The sequence below is a fragment of the Halichoeres trimaculatus genome, unplaced genomic scaffold, assembly GCF_033239565.1.
Source record: "Halichoeres trimaculatus isolate MK-OKI-2021-1 unplaced genomic scaffold, fHalTri1.1 fHalTri1_scaffold_22, whole genome shotgun sequence".
In the NCBI taxonomy this organism is placed as follows: domain Eukaryota; kingdom Metazoa; phylum Chordata; class Actinopteri; order Labriformes; family Labridae; genus Halichoeres; species Halichoeres trimaculatus.
This window is the reverse complement of record NW_027437200.1, coordinates 8,526,204-8,541,610: the sequence shown is the minus strand read 5'-3', so window position 1 is coordinate 8,541,610 and position 15,407 is coordinate 8,526,204. Positions and strand designations below refer to the sequence as shown.

The 15,407-nt window shown below is 40.3% G+C and overlaps 1 protein-coding gene across 1 annotated transcript in view; it reads right to left on the bottom strand.

The window, feature by feature from the left end:
• Window positions 1-15,407, bottom strand: part of adam19a (ADAM metallopeptidase domain 19a) — a 246,573-nt gene that overhangs the window by 45,476 nt on the left and 185,690 nt on the right. The window contains exons 9-12 of the mRNA XM_074662083.1: window positions 15,113-15,279; window positions 9,297-9,381; window positions 2,538-2,680; window positions 1,588-1,765 (exon numbers count right to left, since the gene is read on the bottom strand). Of these exons, the coding sequence (XP_074518184.1) occupies window positions 1,588-1,765; window positions 2,538-2,680; window positions 9,297-9,381; window positions 15,113-15,279 (573 nt within the window). The remainder of the gene's footprint in view (window positions 1-1,587; window positions 1,766-2,537; window positions 2,681-9,296; window positions 9,382-15,112; window positions 15,280-15,407) is intronic.

Here is a 15,407-nt window from a genome sequence, read left to right as displayed (position 1 = left end):
ATTTATTTCAAATTAATAACATTTGTTGTTGTAACTCAAATACACATAGCAGATTTTACTCAAATTTCCTAAGAGATCACAACTAAATCCATGTTCATAGAACTAAATTGTATTGAATTATTGAATTGACTCATTTCAGTTCATTGCAGTGGATATTAGACCCCGCTGTACATTAAGATGTTAACCTGCCAAGGGCACAGGCTTTCTGTGCTTCACATGGCATGGACTTGCGGTCTGTGTCCTGTGGCATGGACCGTGTACCTTAAAGCATGTTTAATATTTTATGAGATGTGTTGATGGGCTAAAATTATGATCAGAAATGACAAACTGGGTTTTGTCTTCAGTTATATTCAAATTACCATTACTGATAGAGTATTTTTATTGGAGCCCTCACTGTAGTGGAGCACAGACGGCCAGCCAGCCAGCCAATCAGCTAGCACAGTGGACCACAGACAGTACTCTGACACTGAGCTGATTTTAACGTTTGGTTTTGTCCAGTAAGTTCAGTTTGAATTACATGATCAGTTCTTCTTTTGGCTACAAAATATAGAACAGAAATGAAGTCCCTGTCCTGCAGATGCTGATCGCTCTTGAGTGTTTGGGGTACACCTTGAGGTAATGTAATTGTGGTAAATGGTGAATAGATTGTACCAGTTTCAGTCTACCTGCCACATGCCTTGCAAAAGGACACTGCACTACTCAGGCTGAAGGCGCAAGGGTTCAAACCACCAACCTCACAATGAGGCGACCCACTCTACCACCTGACCACAGCCGCCCAAGAACCAAACTGAGACAAAGAAAAAGCTTTAAAGCCTTCAGAGGTCACAGACTGGAGCTGTTTCTCAGCAAACAGCAAAACTGTAAACAACACTTTGAGCAGATATGATGCAAAAAGGCTGCCTGCGCAAAAAGTGAATATGTGAAGAACAAACGGTGGAAAAAGTCCCGTCAGGTTGGATTTCTGTTGGTAGTTTTGACTGTCTAAAAACATTTCTATCTGAGATCCAAAAGAAGCATAAAGGCAGAATTTGTAAAAATGACTTAAATTCCAAAAGATCCCAATCCCTGAAATTTAACATGTGAGGTTTAACAGTTGATGTTTCTTCATGTATGTTCACGTTTTTTTTTTCCTGTAGTAACAGTCCTGAAAATGACATTTATGACTGAAGGTACAGCCTGTTTCCTCCTGATGGAAATACGTCGGGTGGTTTGCCCTTGTCAGTCCTGAACACGAACCTCAAACTCTAAAAGCAAAATCTGATAATTTGACATCTTTCTTTTTTCTCTTCTCCCAAAACTTCCAAAGTCAACCTTCAAAACAGCATTGTTGAAAAATCCCTGAAGTGCTCAGAAGAGTGAAAATTTAATCATCTACATCTCACTGACAACTTGACAGCCCCATCTGCTGCAAAGGATTGTGGGATATGATTGATATCTCAAATACAGCTATGGACTGTTTCTGTTCCCAGAGTTGTATCAACTTCACTTTAATGCAAGATTTTAAGGTTGATTATACATCAGGTTTAACGTTACAGAACGACAAAACCACAAACAAACCACTTGTAAAAGGAACGTTTTGTGACTCACATCAGGCTCTCCGCAGTCACACTCCTCTCCCTCTTCCACGAAGCCGTTCCCACACTTCTTCCCCCCCACCAGGTCCTTCATGTTGGGCATGTTGTACAGACACATCCCTCCTCCTTTCTGGAAGTAGCTGTCCAGGTCGCGCTTGCTGCAGCGGCTGAAGACGCGTGGGAACGGATGCCTGAAGAAACAAAATATGCAAAAAAAGAAAATACATAAATGATTGTTTTTTGTCCCTTTACTGTGAGCGACGAAGCAGCAGCTTCTTTGTTTCTGTTCTGCCTTGAGGGACTGAGGGGCGACATTTAGAGGCTCTTACCACTAGGGATGTCGCTTTCATTCAGCTCCTGTGAAAGCTTCAGAAATACAACATTATAAAAACTAACAGCTGCTGAATAAAAATCTATCTGAAAATCAACAGAGAAAAGCTTGAGTCCGAAATCAGAAGAGACAAGATGAGATTCTTTAAGAGTAAGAGTGGAAATATTTGAGCTTCAGAAATGAAAGTTATCTATCATCAAACTGAAGAAAAGGTAACAGAGAAGATTGATACAAAATAAAATAACAAAGGAGAGAAGAAGATGAAGAAGTAGAGGAGAAAAAAAACACATCAGATGTAAACAAAGAAGAAAAAGAAAAGGGAAGATTAGGTAAAGAAGAAGAAGAAGAAAAAGTGAAAAAGAAGGGGAAAGCCAAGGACAAAGGACAGCTGCAGACAGTAAAGGAGATGAAGTAAGAGAGGAAAACAGGAGAAAGACAACAAGAATACAAAGGAGGAGAAGAGTCATGGAAAATGAGGCCAAGACAAAAAAGTTAGAAGAGGAGAAGGATGAGAGGATAAGAGGAAAAAAGATGATGATGATGATGAAGAGTAATTCAGCTGTTTTATAATCTTTAAAACTGTTTTAGTAGCAGAGTGTTAACAGGTAGACAACGCTGTGTTTGAGGCTCACCCGGTGGCGGCGGCCATCACACAGCCGCCCTGCTCAGCGGTTGCCTCCACACAGCAGCCGTCGTGGTCATGGCTCATCCCAAAGTTGTGTCCAATCTCGTGGGCCATGGTGGCCGCGGCGCCGATGGAGAGCTCTGAGTGGTCCTGAGGGGGAAACAGAGGAGATGTTGCCTGTTCATAAAGAATAAAGCTCAAACCATCACCACTCAAAATGTTTATTACGGGATCAGGTTTCATACCATCCAGAAATGTCTCTGTAAGTTCACTTCTAATCCGTCTTTATTGTCGTGCTCCTGCACAGCACTCAGTGTTTAAGAATAAATCTGCAATTAAAACATGAACCCATTGAACCCAGAGCCTCTGGGACTCTTCAGTGAATCCATCTCTTTGTTTTTTTCCATCTCTTAATACTCATTTATCGGCCTCTGGGATTATATTAAAGTCAAAGACAAACCCTTGATAAAAGCAGACGTGTTGACTAAGGATGATGATGAAGTCTGCTGGATTTGCTGAGGTCAAACAATTCCTGAGCCCCTAATTCTCTGCCTCTAAGAGGCTCTGAACAGAGCCCTGATGGGAGAAGGTTTACAATGAGCATCTTTGTTTTATGGCACAATATTAGTCATCAAGTAAAAAAAGAATATCTGTGATTTGATTTGAGACACTGAGGCAGGAAAACAAACATACAGTCTGAGTTTGAAGGGCTTTTGTAAAAGTAAACTCTCGAAGAAGTAAAGAGGTAGTTTTTATGTCCTTGTTCAAAGGTAAAAAAGTGAAACTCTCAGAGGTAAATCTGTATGAACACAAACACACACAGCACAGTAACAATATTCCGATGTATTTAGCTCCTCTTTGATCCTCTGAAAGCTGTCATTCACTCTTAGCTCGGCTCTGAATTATGCATACTGTAGAAAATAAGGCCGTGTTCGCTGTCAGGAAAAAGCTGATACTCTGCTGAGAAATCCCTCTGGTGCTATTTGGTGCTCGAGGTTCAAACCACAGAGGTAACAGGTCTGTGTGCGTGTGTGTGTGGAGACGGTGTGTGTGTGTGTGTCAAGCCTGGTAAACCACAGAACATTTATATTCCAGAGACACCTCAGCCCACAGGAGAGCTAACAGGCTATTAGAAGCTAATCAAGGTTGGAGAAGCTATCGATCTTTCCAGTCCGCTGCTGCTGCACGCGTATATAAAGCCAGCGTAACACAAACTCACTGATTCTATACAGAGCCGTTCAGATCTGCAAAGAAACTGATTTAAAAATGTTAATTAGATATATTTATTGAATCTGTTTTTCCCATTTCTGCAAAAAAAAAAAGCCATAGAATGTTTGTTAGCGTCTCTATTTTAAGTCAGATGATGTGATCCCCCAAATTGCACTTTGTTCAGAGGGTTCAGATATTTAGTACGAGATTGTTCTGACTGAAGGTTTTCTGTATTGTATGTAAGTTAGAGTTTAGGTTCCCTGACATCCCTGAATGCACCAAGAAATGATAGATCCACCTCCATTCAGCAAACAAACATTAAATAAGTAGTTTTCTTCTCCTCTTGAGGACAGACCCGACAAAGCTTTCAGGAATTTCTTTGTCAGCTTCATACCGCTAAAGTAAGCCAGAGTGAAGCCTCTGTGTGACTTAGGGTGCGGTCACACTGACCATCCGTACCGTTCCCAATCACGTTCCAGGCCTGAGGTCCGGCTTGTTTGGCCTGGGTAAGTGCTGTGTACCGTGCTCAGTCATGGTACACTTCATGAACAAACACAAGCACCCATATTCAGTTGCCTATTTGGAAAGCCAGAGTAACAGCGCCCTTACTGTTTACCATGAAACTGAGACTCTCTGCTAACATGAACGGATGAACCAAGAAATGATGAAGCTTATCTTCGAGGGAAGTGTTTTTGTGTTCTTGTTCTTTCACGGGTAACCTCAAGTGGGTGGTAGTAGGTCCACTGGGACTTGGCAATTAGAGAGTTGCTGGTTCAAGTCCCGTTTTTGAGCAAGACTGGAAACTGAGTTGGTAGTTGGAGAGGTGTCAGCTTAAATCTGATCAGAATCTCAACAAAGATAAAGAAACAACTCCAACGGTGCAGATCCCTCATACTGCACGCCTCAGTGCAAATTTCTGTGCAGTGTTGTGTGTGTGAAAATTGTATCTGCCCCAACGGGCTTAAAAAATGTTCTTCTTCTTCTTCTTTTTGGTGCTTATTGGACTACACTCTTGGTTTATGGCTTAGCACTGGCTGCATCTCTGAGCCCAAAGAGTTTACCATCATTTGGAGAGAGGGGAGTTCCTGACTTTGCAAAAAAATCAGAGGTTCATTCTGACGAGATCAGATGAAGGAAAGCCTCTGTGGAAGTCACTCTTTACAGTGAAGCTGAGACTCTCCAGAAACAGAGGAACGGGTGTTCTTCTGGGGGATTTGTTACAAAAACACAACCAGGACAAATGCCGGGAAAAACCTGGACAACGGAGTAGTCATTTGTTCCCAGAAGCACATCACCAGTAGTCATCAGAGAGTGGTACATCATGACTGTGACGACGGGTCCAGAGATAATATCAGTTGAAAATCTCTTTAATTTTAAACAGAATTTAAATATATCAAATCCTCTTAAAAAAAAAAAAATAAATAAAAAAAAATAAGCATACAGCATAACAGCTGTAGGACGTCATGGAGTCTGTTTTAGTAAAATGATTTATGGGTCTTATTCCTGAGCTACTTCAGAGTGGCCTGACAGGATATCCGGTTTCTGTTTACAAGGTAGATAAATACAGAAACAACTACACACCAACAAAGTCAATCCAAGAGGGCCTTGGATTTTATAAGATGTCCCCTTCCTTTCATTTTACATTCAGTTGAAATCAATAACTTAGTGAGCATAGCACTGGGTGAAACACACACCTGTTGGGACTTGACTGTTGTGACTCAATCAAGTAAAATTAATTTCTCTGATCTAATCTTTGTCATCAGAGTAACAGTGCACTGCAAATCTGTCACACCCTGATCCAAAACAACTGTTACATAGATTATCTTTTAAGATTCAGACAGGATTCCTCAAACAACCCATTGCACTTTAAATATTTATGTTTTACTAAAACCAAGAGGTGTTGACAAGGAAAACTTCTCTCCAGGAGTAACTCTATTTATGAGCCACAGCTGCAAAACTTTCTGTTTGTTTGCACCTTAGTGATGCACGATTCCCAAAGCTATTAGCAACCAAAATCCATCTTTGGTAAATTCCCCCTGGGTGGTCCCTTCAGTGTGCTAACTACATTTTCACCAAGCTGCAGAAGTGTTTCATTACCGACTGAAACTTTGGCCACCTCAAACGATATAAGTAGAGAAGCTGGCAGCAGACTGAACGTCAGCTGTGGGCAGAAACTCCTGCAGCATCCCAGATCCAGCCTAATCAAGAAACAACCGTTTAACTCAGCTGGGTCCTTCATTTATTCGGCAGCTGAGGCTCAAATTTGCAGGGATTAAATTTTTCCCCACCATTGTGCCAGCCTCACTACCATCTGATGCAGCCTTTACTTCAAACCACAGGTAAAAAAATGAAACTGAGAATTACAGTGAACAGTTGGACGCATCAAATGGGACCAAATCAGTCGCAGCTCTTTAGGGAGGAGAAGAGTAAGTGATGCTAACGTTTTCTGTCAGCTGCAGAGCGGTTAAAAATACACAGACCATCTTTGTTGAATGTTTTATGCAAACAAAAATAAAAAAACAGGTTTATTGACTTTAAAAGCAGACGGAAAGTAAAGAGAGGCTGACAGCAGATAGGAATTAATCTCCGCTGCTGTGTTTGTTTGTTGATTGATGTCTTCCTGCCTGTTCTGGTCTATGGTTTGTTTTTTTTTGTGTAAAACTTTTCATCTGTTTTTGTTTCAAAATGGGAAAATTCCCAGAATGTTTAAATAACATTAAATTAACTTTACTCGTTAAATGCTTATCAATAAGTTCAATGTACAGCAGAATGAGTAGTTTCTGTACTTCAAATACTGAACTATCCTAACTTTTCAGTCAACCTAAAAGCGGGTACACACTACAGGACAATTGGTTTGATTTTTGTCCCAATTTCCTCCTTACAATCAAAACCAGCAAAGGCCTCATTGTCTGACATTGGCAAATTACATCACGTGCGATTTTCTTGTGGTGTGGGGTGTGTTAGGAGACTTTGGTTGGAGCTGCCTGGAAGGCCTCTGACTCAGAGATCTTAAATAATGAGCATGTTTAATATTTGTGACTAAAAATCCTGTGGTGTGTGGGGTGCTCTAAGAGGAGCAGGTACAGCCTGTAACGTCACGTAAACCCGAGCAAAACTAATCAAAACCCAAGATGACTCAGCTGGCTGACTGATGAGTAAGCAAGAAATCTATCTGTAATACTCAGTGTGTAACTACTTTCACCAACTCACACTGTTAGCATACAGCTCATATCCCAGCCGTCTACACAACTTCTTCTAATCGTTTTTCTTTTTTTGTGTGTGTGTGTTTTTTTTTTCAAAATTTAAGCGGCCCAAAAAGAAAAATTCTTTGCACATCTATTTTTCTGAACAGGTGTGTTGGAGGTTCAGGTATTCTGTAGAACAATTCCATGGTAAACACCCGCACACCTTTCGACTTGCAAAAAGTATAAATATTTTTTATTTTATGTTTCGGTACTAGACCTTCATCAAGCAAACAATTTGATTATGGAACAAAGAATGTTAAAGAGAAGGTGGTGGCCTCAAACCTGCAGACACTTTCTCAACATGACGTAAAAAAAAGTGACCAGAACAGATAATAAGGATTAGATTACCTGGCTGACAAAAATAGAAGCAGATAATCAGGTTCACTTTTTACAGTTTCATGAGCTGGTCCTTGTGCCTTGTCAAGTGTATATCACTCAACAAGTCTGAGTTTGAGGAGACATTTCCACTATCAGGAAGAAAACTGGAATGTAGAACTTACTCCAACAACTCAGACCATTTTGTCCCTTTTTTTAATTTGTTTTGTTTTATTTCTATGGGATTTTTTATTCCCTTAATATTATTCTGAGTGTGTTTGATTGTAAACTTTGTGGTTCTTTTTTTTGTCGCTCTATTCTTTCAGCCAGGTAATCTAATCTTTATTATCTGTTCTGATCACTTTTTTTGACGTCATGATGAGAAAGTGTCTGCAGGTTTGAGGCCACCACCTTTTATTTAACATGTTCAGTCTCATAATCAAATTGTTTGCCTGATGAAGGTCTAGTACTGAAATGTAAAATAAAAAATATTTATTCTTTTTGCAAGTCGGACAGTGCACGCGTTCACTTTGGAATTGTTCTACAAAACTGTTGAGGATGGAAACGACTATTATTGTTTTTTTCTGTTCCTCCGTCACGTTTGTTTACACTGAAGTCACGTTTAATGAAGGGTGATTTGGAATGTTGAGCGTGAAGAAGCTGATACTCTGCTGAAGAATCTGTTAGTGTGTGGTTTGCTCCAGACATCTTGTGCGATCTGTCTTTTGTTATCATCAAGTGTATGGTCTCTGAATGTGTGAAGGTTTGAAGAATCCTGTAATGTGTGCCAGCCTTAGCATGAGGCCAGAAGCAGTCCTTCAGCAGGAAGGAAAATGATGAACCCACAAAATTCACTTTACAGAATTCAAAGCAAGTTTAAAGGCACATTAAAAACAAAACACACTAACACAATGATTTAAGAACCAAAAGTTAAAATACATTTTTAAAAGAGTGAGTTTTGAGCTGGGATTATATTATGGGAAGGTCAGAGCAGTCACAAATGTGTTTGGGTAAAGAGCTTCAGAGGGAGGGGGCAGCAATGGTGAAAGCCCTTCACCCCACATGAATTTAATGCATTTTAAATGAGGCTGTAACAGAACAAAATGTGGAAAAAGTGAAGTGCTGTGAGAACTTTCCAGATGTACTGTAGCTGCTTTAGATTTGACACTCTGCCATGAAGTATGAAGAAGTCATGGCATCATTTAAGAAGATATTCACATAACTTGACAGCAGCTAGCTGATGAGTCTGCCTGCAGTGTCAGCACACAGTGTTCGTTTATTGTTCATATTGGCTTAATGAGCGCAGACTTTATTTGATGCTGATTATTTCAAAACGCCGTTAATCGTCCAGACTAGTCAGCCCGAATGATTTAACTGTCTATCAGGATGCAGGTAGTTAAAGTCATCATCATTTTACTGCACTTTGAGTCATTATTTCATTTACCGTGTATAATTTATGATTCAAAATCTTTTCTTTGTAGCTGTGCTCCACAGTTAAAGCATTTGCTGCTTTACTTTTCCATCCAAGTCCTAAATTGACTCATTTTTTTCAGTTTAGTGCTGTAAATGATTGACGTTTTAAAAGCAGCCGTGGACAAAGAATACAACCTCATCCCTGGAGTCAAAGTACGGATTGTCCTGGTCTAAGATTACTTCAACACAAATTAAAGTTGTTCTTTCAGATGGAAAACTTGCTTTTACAAATACTTTAATATTAAAACCACTTAATTTCTAATGTCGATCTAAAATATTTCCTTGCACAGTCATAACTTCTCATCCCCTCACGGTTTTTACAAAAAGTTTCCAGACAGTAATCCTGATCTTTGGAGCTTAAAAGATTTTTTAAAACATCTAATTACTTTGAAGATGTTAAATCCCAAAAAAACAAAACAACAATTAGTTGAAAACAGATTGAAGCTGAAAGTAAAGATCTGGGGGAAGAGGAGAGGGAATGATGCAGAAGAAATGAAGCAAAGAAGAAAAGTGTCTTCACGTACCACGTTGATGCCTCCAGAGTTCTCCAGGCTGCACATCCCCTCCAGCGGTGCCATCCCAATTGTGGTCCCCTTGAAAATCACGCCGCTACACACACACACAGACACACGCACACACACACACACACACACACACACAGACACCCACACACACACACAGACACACAGACACACACACACACACACAGACACACACACACACACACACACACACACACACACACACACACACACACACACACACACACACACACACACACACACACACACACAGAAAACTGTTAACCTTAATCTCCTCTGGCTCACTTACAGGCTCCACAGTGGCTGCACAGTGATTGCAGACACAGCAGCAGAGCGCAGCGGCAGACATGACGAGCCTGTCAGACGAGGCTGAGGGTGTGAAAGGACCCGTGATCCACCACACGGCCTCCTGATGGTCCTCACTTAGCACTGAAAACATCAACTAAACAGCCTTGAGGTATCTGCCCAATCACAGCTGAGTGAGGTGAGATCCCTGCAGCAAAAACACAATGTTTATCTTTTTGTTTCTCTATATTCCACCTGTGTTTCTGACTGTAAAACACACAGCTGCTCATCAGGGGACAGGAGGTGTGTGTGGTGAAGGGAAGTTAATCAGCTTTTTATTCGCTGATGCTGATTGTGAACATGAGAGCTCACATAAGGGGAGCCGAGAATCTGCAGGGTCTCTCCTAAGTAAAACTGGAGCGCACTACTTTACTGATTAGTTCCTCCTGATGTCAATAGATGGTTACAGATCAATACTGATCAAGAAGAGGGCAGAAATTCAGACATATACTGTATGTTTAAAGCTCCTGTGAGGAACTTTTGGCACCTCTGGTCTCTTTATAACCTTGTCTGGTAGATGTGTAAGTCATGTGTAATCTTAGGCCCCGTTTACACGGAGACTCCCGCAACGATTCTTCCTTTGCGTTTTCAAAAGCCACCCGCGTTTACATGAGGACGGCGTGAAAACGATCCGCGTTCATACGACTCCAGGAGGAGAAGTCTCCTCTTCTGTTCTTTCTTTTTCTGCCGTTTTGTTGTGTGAGACGGTCGGCAATCCAACCATAACGCGCGTTACCGCCAACTACTGGCTCAACTGGAAATGTGGCTGAGCGCGCAGCCTTCACCTAAAACTGCGAGTGCGCATGCGGTGACGTCAGCGTTTCACCCTGAGACGCTCCGCTCTGTGTTTACACGAAGCTGGATGGAGGAGCGGATTCAGATCTTTCCACTCTGGGGAGCGTTTTCAAAAGTTTGCGTTTTCACTGAAAATGCAACGTGGTCTCGTCTAAACGGAAGGCCAAAATGTTTGCGGAATTGACCGTTTTCGGCGTTGTGTAAACGGGGCCTTAATCTACTACTCAGTTAAACCTATCACTCATTGAAAATGTCACAAGCATCCTGGTGGTGTTGCTGTCAATCACTCTGTCAGACACCTACCTCCTGGCCACCACGTCAGACTTTAAAAGTAACATCACATAAACAGCCCATCTCCCTCCTGCCTGCTTTTGTAGGTCATGAAGAAGCCTCAGTGTTAATTTCAGTCAGTTTCATCACCATTTAAAGCATCTCACAGGAGCTTTAAGTTTAAAGAATACAAGACTTAAGGAAAGTAAAGACTGAGGGAAAAATTACAGAGACATGCTGAATTCACTTGAGGAAAACTGCTTCTCTGAATTTACAAGAAAAAATCTCAGAATTAAAATAAAAGTTTGTCTGCTCTGATTCACTGGTTTAACAAGATACTGGTGCCTGAACATCCCAGAGGAAGCTCTCATCTCTCACTGAAGGGAGCACAGAACCCAGACTGTTTACTTTACTCTTCATTTTGATTCAAGTTTGCAGATGTTTTCGAACTTAGATGTAAAACTCATTCTGATGTTTGTATGTTTCTCCAGGTTCAGCTGAGCTGGTGCAGCTGCCGGTCAAGGAAGGAGATGAGGCATCTGAAATGCAATCAGACTGCCTACATGGTGACTTTAGAGACAATCAGGAAACAGCTGGAAACATTGGATACACACAGAGTGCAGCGGAGACCCTGCGTGTCCTCAATTCAGAAAACAGGGAGGATGTTTTTCGTTTAATTAAACTTTTTCTTGTAATTCTGAGACTACTTTCTTGTTAAATTGGAAACACAAATGTGCTTCTGTCTTTGAAATTAAAAAACCTGACACAAATTAAATGCACAAGATTAACAACACATTTCTCATGGATCATTTCAAACAGGTGTCATTTTTTTTTTTTATGACTGCTTTTTAATAAGCTGTTATTATCTCTGATGTTTGGAGGAAATGACTTTTGTTTTTATGAACCTTGACCATGACTTCATAGGCTGTTTGGATTTATCTTTGTTTTTCTTCCAAGAGTAGGATGCATTTTAGTTAGAGAAGCTGTGAAATAACTCTCTTTAACTGAACTGCATTCATAAAAACACAGTGATTTAGCCCTCAGAAAGCACAAGAAGCGGGCAGGATCAGCAAATCAGTACAGGTTTATATGTGAACAAACCAAAATATTAAAGAGGGTGTAATTCTGCTTTCAAATATTTTAAACATAGATATAAAGTAGTTAAACACAGATATAAAGTAGCACAACTGAATGTTCAGATTAAATGTGTGCAGATTTTCAAACCTCTATGTGTTTATATGTTGTAGAAATCCCTGGATCTGTCTGTGAACTGATGTAGCACGAGAGCTTCATGAGATCTCAACGAGACTTGCTAACATGATGGGGACATCACTTCAGGATTTCCTAACTGGTTCATTTCAAGATGTATGGGTGGACCTCAAACACTGAGGTCTGCTCTGGGCTCTCCCTCTAACAGGCTGCTAGAGGGCTGGCCAATCAGAGGGAAGGAGGTTTACAGAGTGGGGGAGCCTTAAAGAGACATCAGCCAAAACACAGTCAGTACATTTACATCCAGCTTAAGAAAATCAGACTATGAGCACGACATTGGACTATTAAAATGCATGTAAATCGCTTAGTCAGACCGAGAATGGATGGAGCAAAGCTTGATCAACACAATAATGTGATTGCTTAATGTGATAATGACAGGACTCAGCAGGTCTTAGTACATCTCTGCATTCATCATGAGCCAATTCTGCCCGGAAGATGAAACAGATGACCAAAAATGGCTTGCTGCGCTCCAACACAACAAACACCGTGGCACCTACGTACATACAATCATAAAAAGCTACAGCTGCATCCATCTCAGTCTTTGTCGTTAGAACGTTGCTACGCATGCAGCTTCACTTACCAAAAAATGACACAGTGCCACCCACCAAAGCGGAGTGAGACATTCTCAGCCAGAAGTCTGATTTTCTTTTCTGCATGTATACGCTGACAAGACTAGATCCCTCTCTATGACTTTGTGATCAAGCTATGACTTTAGTTGGAGTGCTGTGTGCATGTAAACATACCAAGTATTTCAGACAAAGGCTGAAATAAGGGTTTCTATAAACCAGTTAAAGAAAAATAGATATTTTTTGAGCTATAAACCAAGAAGTAAAGCTACTAATGGGGATAGAATAACTATCTCAAAAGACAAAAGACACCCCTCTTCAAAACACAAATCCCAAAGAATAACACCACTTTCAAACCAGCAACTCCCAAAGTTTGACAAACAATATCTGTCTCTGTCATTAAATCTTCCTCTTCTGTATATAATCTCTGCTGGGATCCTTTCTGTAATGTTGACAGACACAAAGAATAACAAGTTCTGTCTCTCAGAGACAAAATCATGAACTTTTAGTGGGCAATTTTGTCAGGTTTCCCTAAAATATTTACAATATATTTCTTAACACATCATGGTTTGCCCTTTCAGCACAATCCATGTCGTAAAGCCATCTTTCTGTGTAATGATAAACAGTATTTTCAGTGTCAGAGTTTATTCTTAACCGTTCACTTAGTCTGCCGCTGTTTTCACACCAAACTCAGAGTTAAATTAGAATAAAATGAACTCAGAGTGCTGTACTGACTGTCACTTTCGGATCAGTATTTAAAGCCTGTGCAGTTAAGCGGCTGTGCAGACAGCTGCAGAAACAGCTGCACTCCCCTGACAGGAAATCTGTTCACACACAGTGCTGCTGATACACACCCACACTGCAGAGCACTCAAAGAGCAACTTGTAGATTTTATTTCCTGGTGAATTTATACTTAAAAAAGTAATACAGCTGTGATTTGATAAGAAAAATGCTACAGCCTGCAGAACATACAGCCCATGGAGGGGAAGTAGAGTTTGGCCTGGGATGATATCTGCTCGCCGTGCTCCTTCCTGGTGGGAATGCAAACTTTGCTAAAGGTTAAATTAAACATCTTAAGGGAAGGGAAGGAGCTTACATCCTGCAAAAACTTAAAGATTCAAGTATTTAAAAATGCTTTTCTTTTTTCAACCTGTCCTCCATTTTTTGATTGAAGAGTCTTTGTCTTGAACAAACATCTGTGCAAAAGTAGTGCTAATGGAAGTTGCAGTGTCATTTGAGAAGACTTCGATACAAAACATAAAATTAAACCCACCAAAGCGGCAGGCACATTAAGTGGATTGGAGAGTATTAATAGGTAGGTAGTGGTAATAAAAAAAAAATCCTGCAAATATTACCAGCATAAGAAGACTGTAAGAATAAGAACGTTGATGCACACCAAATACATTAGAAAATGTCAATGTTATCATATTCCTAGGTTATTTTATCTTGCTAAAAAAAAACTATCCCCCCTGGGAATCAATTCAGTATTATTCCATCTCATCCTATCCATTTTATGTGGAAACTTGATAACGCACTCAGAGAGTGCAGACCTCCCCCAAACATACTCTGATTGTCACCAACACTTTAGTCTTACTTTAATGTTATACTCCCTTTCAGCAGACTGTCTGCTACAGTTAAGTGTTAGTTGCAGGTTTGCACAATAATTTGTTACCTGACAAAGTTGAAAATTATGATGACCCAGTACATATTTCATATTCCAGATCTTAGTGTCCAGATTATTGGCAGGATCTGGATCATACTTTTACATCTGTCAGGAATTATGGTGACCTTGTCTTGTATTGTTTTGCAAAGCAATCCGACCATTTATGGTGGAGTTATATATATATATAAGATTACCTCCAAAATTAAATCACTTCTTCCTTATCCCATTGTGAACATTTCCTGAAAATTTCATTAAGATCCGTTCATTACTTTTTGAGTTGTGTTGTCCAAAGACAAACAGAAAAACCCTTCCAAAAACATAACCTCCTTGGCAGAGGTAAATAATACTATTAAGTATCTAACTACTAAAACACAAGTTTTTCTGCCAATCAGAAGATGCAGGGAAATTAATCTACACCAAAATACGTTTAAAAAAAACCCTCTTAATTTGTTATTTGTTAAATGAAATATAAATAACTAAAATAAAAAAATATTGCCTCCTATTTCAACATATTTTCAAGTAAATTTTCTTGCTGCAATGCTTTATTTTCTCCTGCTCAGAGCCAGGAGCCACGGTCTTGGTTTCTCTGCATCACGGTTGGTTTGCATCATTTAATTTTGTTTAAAGGCTGATTAAGATAAAAAAAAGGCTCTGTGTGAATTTGCATTTAATGCAAGAAAATCAAGTGATTAACTTGCATAAAAAAAGAGTAAACACATTAACACTGACAGCCCTGAAAAAAACAGGATTATGCTTAAAAAGGCAACGCTTCATGGTGTACAGCACGACTGTGGCTGAGCAGATCCAGTGACTGAGGGCAGGCTGCTGTGTGTGTGTGTGTGTGTGTGTGTGTGTGTGTGTGTGTGTGTGTGTGTGTGTTCATGACTCACGTCAGCAGCTGGGCGTTGTCGTGCTTCTTCCTGGATTTCAGTTTCTGTCTCCACTGCAGGAAGGACCAGAGGGTGGCGTTTGGCTCCTCTTTGACGATGCACTGATCCCTGTCGGTCCAAACCTCCAGACCGATCAGAGGCACGCGGATGTTCAGAGCCCTGTAGAACTAAACACATACACACAAACATACACACAGATATTTACCCACACACATCCAAAGCTGTAAGCTGTTGTCACACACGGATACTGGAGAATGATACTGAATGAATCCTGGTTATTGATTTGGAACATCAA